The 15,784-nt window shown below is 36.5% G+C and overlaps 1 protein-coding gene across 2 annotated transcripts in view; it reads left to right on the forward strand.

Moving 5' to 3' along the window:
- The window catches only part of LAMA1 (laminin subunit alpha 1), a 97,190-nt gene that overhangs the window by 22,810 nt on the left and 58,596 nt on the right, over positions 1–15,784 (forward strand). For both annotated transcript variants that reach the window (XR_001553442.2, XM_015855286.2), the window contains exons 4-10: positions 4,590–4,832; positions 7,335–7,514; positions 10,292–10,381; positions 10,816–10,933; positions 11,979–12,157; positions 13,651–13,756; positions 14,225–14,385. Coding sequence is in view for 1 of the 2 variants with exons in the window: in XM_015855286.2 (XP_015710772.1) it covers positions 4,590–4,832; positions 7,335–7,514; positions 10,292–10,381; positions 10,816–10,933; positions 11,979–12,157; positions 13,651–13,756; positions 14,225–14,385 (1,077 nt within the window). In the remaining variant the exon portion in view is untranslated. The remainder of the gene's footprint in view (positions 1–4,589; positions 4,833–7,334; positions 7,515–10,291; positions 10,382–10,815; positions 10,934–11,978; positions 12,158–13,650; positions 13,757–14,224; positions 14,386–15,784) is intronic.

A 15,784-nucleotide genomic window follows, 5' to 3' on the forward strand; every position in this document is an offset into this window, starting at 1 on the left:
CATAAACACTAGGCATGTCTTTTGCTCCTTCTGGAACCAGATGTCTGATAGTCTTTATTTTATTTTATTTTTTTCTTTCCACTAAATGTATGGCAAAAATCCAGAGCAAGGGAAAGAGTAGTACTGATGTACAAGACACCAAGATTTGATTTATGATCTCATGCTTTCTATGCTGGCAATTCTACAGAAACAAAATCCACAGCAGTAGATAAAGACAGAAACAGTCTTTTTGCTTGACTTCTCCTCTGGATAGCTTCTTTGCAGATGGCAATGAATTAATATAAATCAGCCCATTATAAATATCAGTAGTGTGCTTGAGCCAGCTGTAAAATATTTCTCCATCACAGCATTAAGAATATTTTCCATAGTATTATTCTATATAAGACTTTCAAAGGTATTTAAGAGTGCTTATTTCTAGACATATCAGGAAGACAATGGTGTATACTACTAAGTTCTTAAATTGTGGAGCAAGATCCCAAGTACTAAGCTGTGAAAACATCTCCACTTGCAAGTAAGTCATAGCTCATGAATATTTCATAATACAGGATTATCTCTCAGGGACTGATATAAGAGCAATTTGCAGTTTCTGATATTAAAAAAAAAAAAGTAAATAATATTATAATATGATTCCTACAGTGCTTTGATCTTGAAATCTTTTGGCAATAAGTGTAAGGACAAACCCTTTGCTGATATAAGAAGACACATAGTTCTCTTGACTTCGGTAGACCAATACGAATTTGTTTTATGGGGCAAGTTTCTTTAAAGCACTTCTGTTGCTGTAAAAATGATATCACAATATTCAGTGTACTTGTCTATATATTCTTATAATACAATTCTTGAATAAAATTAACTTATCTTTTAGTGAAAAATAATGGTTGCACATAATGATTCAAAACCAAACAGAAAAGATTCAGATTAGTCTGTACACTTAGCATTACAAACCTTTCAGGGCAAAATGTAGCAGGCAATTGATAGGACTCAGAATTTCTTACTGAGGGCCTTTTTAAGGGATCTTAATCCCGGGTTGATACTTGATATCCCTGCACGTAGTCTTTTAGTCTTTTGAGGGTTGGCACAGATTCATTTCAGATGTTTTTGATTCAGAAAGTAAAATAAAATCAGAGAAGATGAAGTTTCTATTTTAACCAGCTTTGTATGCAGAAAGGATTTTGTAATTATAGTGCAGAGTAATATTAGTTGTAATAAGCATTTTCACCACAGGTCTTGTCATGTCATTTTGAAAATCACACTTAAGGTTCCCTTCAGGTACTGAAAGGCTGAAATGAGGTCACCTCGCAGCCTTCTTTTCTCCAGGCTGAACAAGCCCAGCTCTCTCAGCCTGTCCTCATAGGGGAGGTGCTCCAGTCCCCTGATCATCTTTGTCGTTCTCCTCTGAACCCTTTCCAACAGCTCCACATCTTTCTTGTACTGAGGGCTCCATACCTGGACACAGTACTCCAGATGGGGCCTCACAAGAGCAAAGAGGGAGAATCACTTCCCTGTCCCTGCTGGCCACCCCTCTCCTGATGGAGCCCAGGATACCGTTTGCCCTCCTGGCTGCAAGAGCAAATACTCACAGTTATGAAAAGACAGCATATTCACTTACTGCTCACTATCTAAAAAGACTAACGGGAAAATTGTTCTTGTCAGAACCTATGTAGGTTTTAGAGCATTGAACATGTACTTGTAAAAGGGAACATTTGGCTAGCATCTGCTGTGTGGACACTGCTGGCTAAATGTTTAGGGAAAGAGAATGCAAAACTGCTTGATGAATGGGGGAAGGGTTCATTTACAAATGTGTTTCAAGAACGAAGTTCTTGAAATTGCAGGACTTGACTTAAAGGAAACAAGGTCACTAGGAAGGCTAAGTAAAGCAGAAGTGATGTGTTAAGTTGGTATTACTACTACAAAGACGTATAAGTTTATTTGGATGATCTTTATAGTCAGGATTGAAATGCCTGTAGAATGATGCTTCTAATCTATGGCAACTTGGTATCTGCTACCTTGCTTTCACTTGCCCTTTTTACCCTTGTAGCTCAATAAGGAAACAAGTTCTGGGAAAGCTGTACAGTTAGATTAATGCATGCAAATCATGAGCTCTTGCCATGTGGCTCAGGTTTATCATGTGGCCTGTTGATGGGCAGTGAATGAATGGACTGAGTAGTAGGAAACTGCCCTTGGTGATGTTCAGATATGGAGAAGTCATTAAAGTACAAAATCTTTAAGGAAATGCACTAAGGGCATTGAAAAGTCAGTTTGCTTTACATGGAGTTCCTGACTCAGATCTGTTTGGGTTGCAGAAGCTATGGGATGTGAAGTCTCTCAAGCCCTAGCTGACATTCTTTATAATGTATTAATATGCAAGCACTGGGGACACCTGAATCCATTCTTCCAGCTTTAACTTCTTGTTTGGGAACATAATCTCTGAGGATATAACACCTACTGAAAGGTTGCATTCTGACTTCTTGACAACAGGAGCTCTCATGCAGTATCCTTTCATTTATATACGCAATATCCATTCTTCTACACAATTTCAGAGGCTGACAAATCATTCTGATGCTGTTGGTATTCAGTATCCTGTGAATTTACTTAGGAAGTACTATTAGGTATTTGTGGTCTATGTGTGGAAGAATCCTGAGAAAATTCAGGGGGAAAACAAGACTGTTTTTTTACTCAGGCTGATTATACATACCTCATTTTTCGCAGAACAATTTCTTGTTACATTAATGCCTTTTCTTGGCACTTGACTTCCAGTATCTTCATTTCAGCTCTTGGTGAACTGTAGACATACAGGAAAAATCAATCTGTTGAAGTCTTGAACATCAAACACATCTGCCGATTTTCATACCCCTCTCGCCCCCCATCAAACCATTGACTTTAAATGATGCAACATTAGAATGAACTGCCCAAGGAGTTGCTAAAAAATACTTTTATATTTAACTGTCTGTTTCCTGTACCCTCCCTCATCAAGAAATTCAGTATTTAAAATAAATGCAACCTACATAGTGTTGTGTAAAAGCATTTCTGTAGCAGTGCCTGCAGTTAGTTTGTGATGAAAGAAAACTCATTATTACTGGTTGAAACTGGATTTAAAACTAGCTACATCAGCTGCAGAATATAATGGGTCTCGAAAAATCTCCATGTAATCAGAAGTAGAGCATTTGTTGTTCAGCCAACTGTGTAATAAGTAGGGAAGTAGTTTAGTTGGTGATAGCAAGCAGAGAGGAAAAATAAATAAACAAAAGGAAAATCAGACCAGCTGAACATCAAATTTAAAGTTATGTCTGATTTTAATCAAATCTGAATTGGATTTTTTTTAATAAGTCAGAATTTGAATATAAGTATCACCATTTTCTTTTCTTTCTCATGTCTGCAAATCTCTTAAGTAAAGCTTTGGTCACTTAAAGAATGTTTTGTTTCAGAAGTAGTTTCATGAGTTGCACACACAGTGTAATTATTACCTTTCATTGTGTGTTTATTTCTCTTATTTGACAAAATCAAAACCTAATCAAACAAACTCCTATATTTAAAGATGTCTGAAATAATGGGTTGCTGACAAAGCAAAACTCAGCATGGTATTAATACTGCACACAAAGATGGGCGTTATTATACCAGCTGACTTGGCAGACCACTCTAGTGAGACTACAGATCTCTGAGATTGTTAAGCAACCTGGTGTTTTTCTTTCTTCTAAATGTGGTTTGATAGCACACTCATAAAACATTAATTTCACATGAGGAGTCTTATCAATCTGCAACAACAGCCTTTTGTGTGGCTACTAATGGTAGTAGCCATTAGTAAAAAAAGAGAAGATAGTAGTTTTGGAGTGTGCCCTTCAGTGATAGTGGCTGAAGTTGTAGCTAGTTGAGGAGCTGTGCTAGTTATTTAGCTGCCATGAGATTACTCAAAAATGATTAAAAAAAAAAAAAAAGCTCTCAATTATACAAATAGCTGAGAGATTCCATACCTTAAGGCTACTTAAATAGCATTATCATCCTTATGTTTGTCACATTTACCTGATTTGTGTGCCTCCCTTTTCAGCAGTTTTTGTAAATAACTTTACAAGTGTTGTTAAATAACTTCAACACAGAATGAAAATGGAATGCACAGATTTTTAATATAGGATATAAAAAGCTTATCAGAAATGCTCTTACTGAGAGGATTAAACTCCCAGCTAAAATATGAAACAAAGAGTTGTTTGGTCTGCAGCTGTTTCAAAAGAAAAAAAAAAAAAAAAAAAAAAAAAAAAAGAACCCACTTTGAAGTTTTCAGTAGTTCAGAAAAGCTAAATAGAAGGAATGTTATTCCCAAGTAATCCTGAAATCAGTGGTGTGTGTGTGTATATATATGCATATATATATATACATCTGTCAGCTTGCACGCTAACACAGTATAAAAAAGAATACACTAGTATCATAAAATACTAATCTAGCTTTTGAGCAAAAAATTGTGCAAAAGTTTTTATCTAGAGCCACTCTAGAAAGTTTTACCACTGCTTTTAAAACTGTAAATAACTTGGGCACCAAATAGGTCTCTTGTGGTCTTTTGGAGCCGAATGAAGTGTTAAAATTTTTCTCCTGCATGTTTTTAGGTCTTTCAAGTTGCATATGTCATCATCAAATCTGCTAATGCTCCACGACCTGGAAACTGGATTTTGGAACGCTCCATAGATGGCACAGAGTTCAAACCATGGCAGTACTATGCAATTAGCGACACAGAGTGTTTAACTCGTTATAATATTACACCAAGAGTTGGGCCGCCAACTTACAAGAGAGATGATGAAGTGATCTGCACCTCTTACTATTCCAGACTAGTTCCTCTGGAACATGGGGAGGTATGTTTGTTTTTGCACCTGTGGTTTGTGAGTATGAACTCAGACTGATTAAGAATTGAAAACATTTGCATCCCAGTTACAGAGTTCAACTCCCTCAGCACTACCAGAGTATCTGTTATTCTTCTTTAATGTTGCTATTTTTACATCATATACCAGTATAACAAGCTTTTAAAAGTTTGTATATCTTGTCTTTCACTCCACATATTCCTACTAATCAATTCTTTATTCTCACCCTCCATGTCATTTGATGGTGACTATTAACTGTGTAGTAGTAGTTCCTTTATTCTATAGACAACTACAACAGAGGTTCTATGTTCTGCCAGGTTTTTCATTTAGTAAAGTTCCTGTGTTAGGAACACCTGGTTGTGAGATAAAGCTGTAAAAATTGTTGCAGTGCTCAGCACAGCTGGAACTCCTAAACTAGCCTTGGCATTGTTTCAGGGACCTTGTATAATTAGAAGAATTATGAGTCATGCAGCCTCACTGTTGATTCTTCTTTCTTTTATCAAACTCTGTTAATGGTATTCATGTCATTTATTTCATAGAGGCAGCCACGTAATGAAATGACATTAAAACCGGAGATGTACAGAGAATTGGGTGGTATGTGTATGATCAACTATCATACTGCACTATCTGGAATATTTATAAATGTTATAACATAAAAAACATAAGAGAAACATTAAAAAACAAAGTCCAAATTAAACTGCTGTGCACTGCTTGAATGTTGTTGTTCACAAAGTACAGACTGCTCCTTTGTATCTGGAAATGCAGGCAGACATGAGTATTCCCTGCACAGAGAATCTCATAACCTATATTAGTGATTCTTGGCACTCTTAAGAATATGTATTATTAGTGCTTTATAATTGGTTCTGGTCAGCATAACAAACTTAAATATGGGGCTCTCAGAAGACCTGCAAATCAGCTGATCTCTACAAACATCTGCCTTGTATTTAGCACTTGTTAGCAAGCTGTTGTTCTGTGTTTTGCTTGTAATGCTCTGGTCTGAAAGAAAAAATAGGGTAAAAGGACCACATGTCTAAATGTATATATAATTGAATGACATTTTAGCTAATTCAGACATTTTTCCAGGTTGACTGCTGGATTTTTACAGGTTTAAAGAGGTATAACTGCACTGTTGTATAGTCTATTAACCTGATATATGCTGCTTGAAAATCAGCTTCCAGAAATTTGTTACGAAGTCAGAATTTGTGATAAATTCTGAAGCAAAAACTACAATTGCTAGGAAATGGTCTTCAATTAAGGGGCATAAATAATGCAAACATATATAATCCAAATATATTGGTATATATAAGCTATTTGTAAGCAGTAGATTAGCCAAATATAGCAGTGAACGTGGAGAATTATTCCTTTTCTTCCTTAACATTTTAGTATTCATCCCTTTCTTCCTTTTCCTTGTAGGAAGGACTCCTCTATATAAATTACGGTGCACTATTACAAAATTTCTACTGGTCTAGCCAGTGGGTAGGTTTAGAATTAAGATGTGTATAAAATTTCGCTTTTCATTGCTTGAAAACACTATTCATGAACAGAGAGAATATGTATTTCCAGAGAATTGGAGCTGGAGGCAGGAGAGACTAAAAAGAAATGGCATGTATCATGGGAAATAATTGACAGTGATGGACAAAATTCGAACTATAAATTCAAGAGTAATATGTGAGACAAAATTGCTTTGCATAAAAAGATATGCTTTGCACTTTGAAGTGCAGCTGATGAACTCAGAGCATGACTCTTGTGATGGACGGTAGGTGTACTCTTTGACATCTGTTTGTGGCATGTTGGTCTCATTTTGCACTTTCTCACTCAAAATGCAGCACAAACTGTGTGGTCCTGAGTTGCTTTGGAAAGGAGCAGGGAGCTGTTGCTAAAATAAATTGCGCAGCTTGATACCAAAAGCCATCTTACTGGGGGCAGTGCGAGACAGAGATGGAGACCAGATGGGTGGTTTTGTGGTGGCAGCTTTCTGCTTCCAGCTGTCATCCAACTTGTGGCTTCCCACTGTACTGTCTTATTACCGAGTGTTCCTTGCTGACTCGGCAGCTCTGTCCCAACAGGATATAGGATTATTGTCTCTGTACTCAATTATATTTTACAATATTTACAAATTGTGTAGGGAAAATCTAATGACAAAACCACACTTATGGCTAGCGTTACATGTTCCAGGTCAATAAGGGAGAGGAAGGAAGACCAGGGAAAAAAATGACTAGTCTGTTGTACGATTCTTGTCCTTATGCTATTTCCACAAATGTCCAGGAGACATGAGACTTTATGATGAGACAGGAGTGGTGGTTTCAGAACCATGTAAGTCAGGAAGCGAAAATTTTACCTGCAGGTTGAGGGTGGGGAAAATAATTTCAATTAATTTAACATCTCAATATGCAGAATTTCTGAAAAACAAACTTAAGTTCTACTCAACGGCTAAGATGCTTGCCGTTGTAAAAGAATCGGAGTTATGTTTGTGATTAATTCAGACCCTCTTCCTAGATTCACACGTCTCTGATCAACGGCAGGCCTAGTGCTGATGATCCTTCACAAAAGCTTTTGGACTTCACTTCTGCACGATATATTCGCCTACGACTGCAGCGTATTAGAACCCTTAATGCTGACCTCATGACCCTCAGCCATCACGATCCAAAAGAACTCGATCCCATTGTTACCAGAAGGGTAAGCTGATTGTTCAGAAACACTGCTCAGGTGGGTCAGCCTTTTCTGATCTGTGAGGAGCTACTTCAACTTTGCCATACACTGAATTATTCGGAAAGGTTGCTAACAGGGTTTTGCCTTCCTTCTGATGTCATTAAAAATGATACTTTGCCAGAGACAACTCTACATATTTTTTAAAGATTTTTAATTTTGTTTGCTTTTTGTTTTATTTGCTCAAATGATTTAATTTCTGATACTCCACAAGGAAAGAAAGAAGTACAGTTTAGCTGATGCAAGTGTCATTTGAGATTGCTCTTTATGCAACTGCAGTACGTTTTCCAGTGTATTAAGGATTTTGGTTCTCATCGGTCTTGATACACAAAAGGAATTGTTTGAAAATCTTGCCATGATGAATTTCCTTTTTTTTTTTTTTTTAAAAAAAAAGGCATTTTAACCAATGGTTTTTAAGGCCAGGAATAACAATAATGCAAACCACTCAGGAGTTTTAACTAATCCTTACAGATTTGATTTTGGAAGTGGGGAAACTGAGACAGCAAAGCACTTTGACTGCTTCAACATCTTACAGAAATTTGGTTTGGAGCTCCTGCTTGCCATAATTAAATTTTCTGCAGTATTTTTTGCTTTATCTTTTACCATTTTGACCATCTTCTTCACTTGCCTGAAACTGGTGAGCTAAGTGATCAGTGGCTTCAGGTTTTTCTTATGAAGATACTTTCCAAGGACAGAAAAATATGATGTTTATGCGTCCCCTCTTTTGTGTTTGTCTTCAAGAACACCCATAAGCAGCTAAGATAAAGTGGAATCCAGAATCCTCCCCACTTTTACAGCAACCTTCCTCTTGCATGATACAGGAAATCCTTGTGCAAAGATGCTGCTTCTTGCTGAGCTATAATACATGCAACAGTGTGACTGTGCATTGAGGTGGAAAGTAAAAGTGTATGGTGCTATAAAGTCTGGTTGAGTAGCTGGGTATAGAAGGTAGAAAGAAACCTGTCTCTTATCAGGCTTTTATAGGTACTTTCAGCAGGCAGCCCTGCTCTCATCTTGTGCAGAGGTGCCTGTTTAGTTGCAGCATTACTGAAACAAAAATCTGGGCGTTCTGTTCCGTCTGCCTCATGTGGGAGCTGCTAGCATGAGGACTACATCCACAGAGGACTGGACAGCTGTTCCAGCTGTGCTTTTCTGGACATAAGAAAACAGTTAACACAAAGGCTAAACTGATAAGATGTTCCCATGGTGCAGCCTGGTAGATATTTGGATCTGTTGATAGTATTGTAATGTCAAGAAATACACCCCCAAAAGGGATGTTTGACACGAAGTCATACAAGCATGCAGTTTACATGGGAAACAAGGGTTCTGAGAATAAATATGCCCATTGCTTTCGTAATGTACATTGTTGTGTAATCCAAGGCTTAACCCAGCCAGCATGACTTAGTGCAGCTTTGCATGAAAAGCTACACACCTCCATCTCTGTAAGGTGTGAGTTTTATTGGGTCAGGGTTCCCAAGTCCTGATATCTCACTCAAGTGTCTCAACACTGCGCAACAAATGACAACAAAGGTAATCACTTACAGCTTTCTGGATTCCATTTCTGTTCTTTTTTTTTTTTTTTTTTTTGAAGGCATGACATCTGGTTGTTGATACCCATTTTATCAGTGCTCTCATATATAACCGAAACCGCTGAAGCAGGACTTTTCTAAGAGTTCAACAGCAGTTTTGTTTCTGTATTTAATTTATTTATTTCTCTCTGTAGCATTTGGTTAGCACTGGTCTCTTGTTCAACTTCAAGCTGCACACAGCTGCTGTGAGCCAAATGCAATGTGAGTTTTAAGAAAACAAGATAAAAGGGTAGAAGCGGGAAATGGAGTGAGCCACTTGGTCCTCCTACTTTTCCCAGTCTGGAACTCCTTTTTTTATAGTTAAGGCCTTAATGCTCATGAATTTATTTATGTATTGTAATCCAACACCATAAAGTTTAAAAAAAAGACTAAAATGCTAAGCATCATAAAATTTTAGAGACATTACAAATTCAGTATTCAATCAAAGAGGCTAGTTTGCTCCGATTTCAAGATCTTTCAAAGAAAATAACAGTCCCTGAAGGTCTGACCACCCAGGACCAGCTCTTCATCCTGAAGCAGATGACCGTAGGGTTGTTCAGTCTGAGAATCTTGAACTTTTTGCTTAGAAGTGTAGTCAAAAAGTATTTCTTTTCATTCCTCTCTAGTACATACTTCCCAGGATATCAATAGGCCAACCATGTTGATACTCCAGCTGTAACTGAACCCAGATGGTCTTCCTTGCCTTGCAAGTTAAATCCTTTCCTTATGTGTACTGTTTTTGCTCACCACATGGCAATATAAATAGATACTATTCTACTGTGTCACAGATTCTTAAGCTAAAAATTTGGATAGCATAATACACTGTCTCACACTAGTAGAAAGGAGCTTGTTTGGAAGTAAGCACACTTTTTAAGGGAAGTTAGAATTTCCATTTTAGGAAAGCATACTTTGACTTCACAAACTGAAATTCAAAAATAGCAATTGTTCTGCTCCATTGCTTTTATAAGGTGAAAAAAAGGCTGTTTTATAAGCAAATTTTGGCTTAAAAAATTCACTAAGTGGAAGGCTTCTCTAGGTAAGAGAAATTCAAAGTCTCTTGTATTTTCTTAACATTTTTCACATAAAAGAACAGTGACACACTGTCATTTTATTATGTAGGAGAGAAGACAACAATACATATAAATGTATTCATCTTTTTTTGATCTTTGATTTTTGTAGTACTACTACTCAATAAAGGACATCTCTGTTGGTGGCATGTGTATTTGCTATGGACACGCTCGAAGCTGCCCCCTGGATGAAGTCACAAAGGTATTCTTCAATCTTACTGATTTATTTTCATAATGCAACTAGTCCAGTTTGCCTAAGGTGAATAGAAAATAAGAGTCTAAAAGAGATCTTATTACATGATGCATAGAAATGATTTGCTATAATTTTTTTCCTTTGCTTTGTAAGCATATCTGGGTCTCCAGTAATTTATCTTTTTTGAAGCAAACTCTTTTTCTTTGGTGTGGAAATGAAATGGTTTGAAGAGCACAAGAAATTGTCTGTTTTGCAACACATGAGAGTTGTTCTTCCTTTTGTAGAAAGGCTACTTCTCAGTAGTTGACATAGCATGGTTGCGGAGCATTTATCATTACCTTATTTTTTGGAGTAAATCTCAAATTAGACAGATTTTTTGGGAACACTGAGAAAATCATCCATTTAAAAGTATTTAAAGATTATTTATTTATTTTTTCCCTTAGAAATTGCAGTGCCAGTGTGAGCACAATACATGTGGTGAGAGCTGTAACAGGTGCTGTCCGGGGTACCATCAGAAACCATGGAGACCAGGAACCATTTCTGCTGGGAATAAATGTGAGAGTAAGTGCACAAAGGTTTAGAGGCATTCAACAAGGCTTATTATATTCTTGCTGGAAGCTGCTTTTCATAGAGATCTACACCAGTTCTCCAAAGCATCCAAAAATGACCTACTTTAGCCATAACCATTTAGATCTGTTTAAGTATTCTGTCCAACACAACTGCTAGGCTCATAGATGTGTCATGTAATAAAACTTTCAGAGAGGATCAGACAAAAGAGTCTTGGAGATTTATTATACTCCTGTAAAAAGTAGAAGCTTTGCATCAATCATTTTGTTAGCTAATTGAAATGCAGATTTCTTACTTGGTCATAAATTTCAACAGATAAAAAACTTTTGTTCTGATAACAAATGTTTTGAAATAAACTGCCCCTCTACTTTTCATATTGTTTGATGGATTGAATTAAGCTGTGTCAATGAGTATCTCAAGGTCTAGCTAGTGCATTTTCCCTCTTTGCATCACTAATTACTGGCACAAGCTTCAGGCAGTTAAGAACCTATTAGATAAAATGTACAATTACAAATGGAAAAGTATCTTCCTAGTAGAAAGGATTTTTACACAAATCTCTGTGTCACTCCTTGGAAAGTACGTGTTTTTGACTGGACTGAAAAGTGTCTTCTAGCCTCATAGAAATGTGTACTTATGTACAGATACTGTTGACTTCTTAGACTTTTGTCTAAGATAAGAGAAGAACTGCATGGATTTTCTTTTGCAGTGTGGAGGACAGAATATTTAAGAGCAGTTAATAGTGATAGTGTACATCACTATTGGCATCACTCCTCAAAGGAGTGTGATTTACAGAATACTGCCAAAAGGGATGATATTGAAGCAGTGACAGTATTTGTGAAATATGCTTACTTGCTAAGAAACAGAATGTATTTGAGACTGCTGAAGCAAGAACCATAGTTAATGGGAAGAAAATCACAATTCTGAGATGAATTTATATGCTCTCCTTCTTGCATTTCCACTTTGGAAAGTATCAGTGTTGTAGAAACAGTTACATGATGTAAACAATAAAAAAAATTATTTCTTTTCTGTTCCTTTGTAGAGTGCAACTGTCATAACAAAGCTGAAGATTGTTATTACAATCAGAGTATTGCAGATCAAAAAAGGAGTATGAATATTCATGGCCAGTACGTGGGAGGTGGTGTCTGTTTAAACTGTTCTCAACATACGATGGGGATCAACTGTGAAATGTGTGCTGATGGATATTTTAGACCACAGAAAGTAAGATTTTGAAAATAACATCCTAGTGTTTTGGTTAATTATAGCCTGATACGATGTATATTTCAGCTCATTGTGCATTCAAACATATATTCTATTAAGAATAACTAATAATTCTACAGGATTTCTTTTATGTATTACATACCATGGAAACTTCTAGAGAAAAGCATAAAATGCTTGTGAGGAAGTGCAGATCTTATTGCTTTAAAAGAAGTTGTTGTAGAAGAAGAGAATAAGTAGATATGTTTTCCTAGAATGGAAATGTAATTGCTGTGATAAGAAACCAATTTCTCATTTGGATAAACCTCTGAAGTGCCAACATTATAGATTCAGTGTCTTCAGAAGTGCCAAAAATGTGTCCTGTCCTATAACAGCCCATTTCAACCAATGTTAAAAAGGGCCCTTTCATGGTTCTAAGGTCAAAGTCTGTTTCATGAAATACTATAGCAAATATTCTTCTTGATGAGTTTATTGTAGAACATGTGGTCTCTGAGCCTACTTTCCAGTTTATTGACAAGTGTGACTCTTTAGAAAAATGACCTAAGTTCCACAAAAGACATATGTTATTATGTGAATAATGGAGTTAAATGTGAAGTTCCTGCAGTGTTAAGAGCTCTCCAGAAAAAGAGAAACTATTTCTTCTTCACAAGGACTTAATACAGAAGGTTTTCATATATATATGTGAAAGCCCATGCTTTAGAAATCCAACAAATATAGATGCAGGGAGGAAGGGTGAGTCTGTGAATTTGATTAGGCACCAGGAACAGCCAATACAAAGGAGAATTAAATGTGAGATTGGCTAATTCTCTTGTTATAAGAAGCACTGAAGAAAAGTATTCAATCAATTCCTAGCCAATAAATATGTATCCATGCATCATTATAAATTTGCTTTACATCTCAAGTACCTCAAAGGAAAGTTTCAGGTTTCCCTTAAAAAACAGAACAAAACAAAAAAAAACCCACCACCACCAACAACAAAAGGAAATCCTTGTCATGAAATCTTATTGACTTGTATTTCAAAAATGTATAGATTGTGAAGTTGGTATAAATTGTCATGAGTGGATAATCTGTCCTCCCACTGAACATGGAGCCAAGGATTTCTTCTCATTTCCTTCCTCTTCCTCTTCTAAAATTACCCACTCTTGTTACACATTTCCATAATCATTGGCAAACCATCACAGTGATTAATAGCTGTCACACTAAACAATATTTAGACTGTATGAGCCAGGTGGCAACTTCCAAACATTAGTTTCTCTAACTTTGACTGGGCTGTTAAAGACCAGATTGTGTTTTTATCTAGGTTTTTTTCTTGACTGCAATCCCCGGTTTTCTGTTTGATAAAATTAAATGGATCGAGTCCCTTGATCTGTTGCTACATTTCTGGTTTTCATTCATATTAGTTTCGCTGATCTCAGACAAGAAACAGATGTAATTTTTTTTTTTTTTTTTCCCCAGTTAATAACTTGGGAATTTGACAGAGAACATTTGTTTCATAGGTTTCTCCCTATGATGATCATCCATGCTATCCCTGTGGCTGTGATCCATTTGGGTCTCTGAGTTCTGTTTGTGTTAAAGATGATCACCAGTCTGACTCACGGCATGGTAAGGGAGCAGGAAATGTATTTTTTCTAAACTTCAAATCTTGCTAACATTTCTGGGCAGTGGAGGTATGAGGGAACAGTACCTTCTTGTCAATGGCTGCCAGTTAGGTAGCACTTCAGAACAATGGTAAATATTTAGAAAGGAGAGGTGAAGGAAATGTCAGGTTCCTGAATGTGGTCTTGTGTGGGAGATGACAAGCTCTGACTATGTGAAACAATGTGAAGGATTGAAATCCGATGCTGTTGCTTATGAATGCAATTATAACTGTCACAAAATGAATTCTGCTGCAGTTTCTGTGCATCTGGTACCCTAAGCACAAAAAATAGATGGTAAGGCTGACATTATGCCAAGTACTTAGGTGAAATGTGACAGAGAATACAATAGAAAAGGAATGATGAATTATTCACATGGTCTAAGACATCTTGAATGATGCTGCCTTCTCTTATAAGTTTGTTTTTGCTCTTCAAGGGACTTGGCCAGGGCAGTGTCAATGCAGAGATGGTTACACAGGAGAAAAATGTGACCGTTGTGCATTTGGGTATCGGGGTTATCCAAACTGCTTGCGTTGCAACTGCAGCCTAATTGGTAGCATTAATGAAGATCCATGCACAGAACCTTGTCTTTGCAAAGTGAGTATTAAAATCTCGTTTTTGTTTAAAAGGCAACCTGTGGATTGAGTCTGTACTTAAAATATGGTATAGTGAGTAGTTTGCTGTGTTTTGAGTATTCTCTATGTTTCTTTTCTATAAAAATAGGCCTGACTAACATTGAAACTGAATAATAACTGCACTTATGAGTGTGAGAAAGAAGCTCAGAGGGAATGACAGTATACCTAGCTGGGTTTGCTTTTAGCAATGAGCTGATGTTTCTCTTAAAAGCCACTAACCAGAAGTAAAGAAGGGGTGTGTTTATAACACCAGCTTTTTGCAAACTGCATTTGGGTGAAACTTTTGGAACAACTAAATTAGACATATATATGAAATCTGATTGTATTTGATTACAAAATATAAACCATCAACAATTTTAACAAAAAAAACCCCAAAAAACAGATTTCCCATGACTGCTTTTATTTTTGGTCTATGTTCAGTCCCCTTGAAATATCCTGCAGCTGTAGATTCTGCTGAACTTTATTACAAAGCTCTGTGTCACTATTTAAAGAAGTAACACAAAATCTTTTGAACCAAATGTTAATCAGTGGTTTATGTATTTGTTGCCAAGTATGACAGCAGTTGGGAGCCAAAAAACCCCATGGTTTGTTGGACAGATTTTCTGAAACTGCTTAGTTCTTTTGCATGATTTATCTAATCCGAATTATCAAATGTATAAATAACCAGAGTCTTGAAAAAAGAAATAGTTTGAACAGACAATTTAAATGAGGAAAAAAAAAAAAAAAGAAAAAAAGAAAAAACAACTATTTTGCTTTCTTTTGAGCTAGAGTAACACTGTTAGCATAAGCTGTTGCAGCTTATGGGTGAAAATTTTGGTATAAACTGGACAAGAAACTGTCCCCTTTCAAAGCACAAGCTTGCCACACAGAATTTTTTTGGCCAGATCACTGAGAGTGTCACTAGCCATCAACACAATTACATTAGAGAAGGAAGTTGTGTGCTCCAAATATTAAACGAAGGGAACAGAATTTTTACTTTCTAAGCCTACATAGGCTGTGTAAACTCAGTAACACAAGTGATTTCATTTTACACTCTGAATATCATATTTGATCATTTGTGAAACACAGCTGTTACAGTCTAATACTTTCTGACCAAACACTTCTAAATGTTCTTTGTGTAGAGGGAGAAACGCTTCCTATCTAAATCAAATACTACTAGTAAGAGAAGATATTTGATCTCACCTAAGATTTCAGTTTAGAAAAATGATACGGTAGTGTACTGAATCCATTATGCAAGGACAAAACAGCAATTGCAAATCACAGTTGAATCACAGTAGAAATGTGGTTCTCATTTGGGAGCTAATGTAGTCTTCATATACTCATGGTAGTACCAGAAGTCATTATATACTCACAGTACTCTC

This window comes from Coturnix japonica, chromosome 2 (genome assembly GCF_001577835.2).
Source record: "Coturnix japonica isolate 7356 chromosome 2, Coturnix japonica 2.1, whole genome shotgun sequence".
In the NCBI taxonomy this organism is placed as follows: Eukaryota; Metazoa; Chordata; class Aves; order Galliformes; family Phasianidae; genus Coturnix; species Coturnix japonica.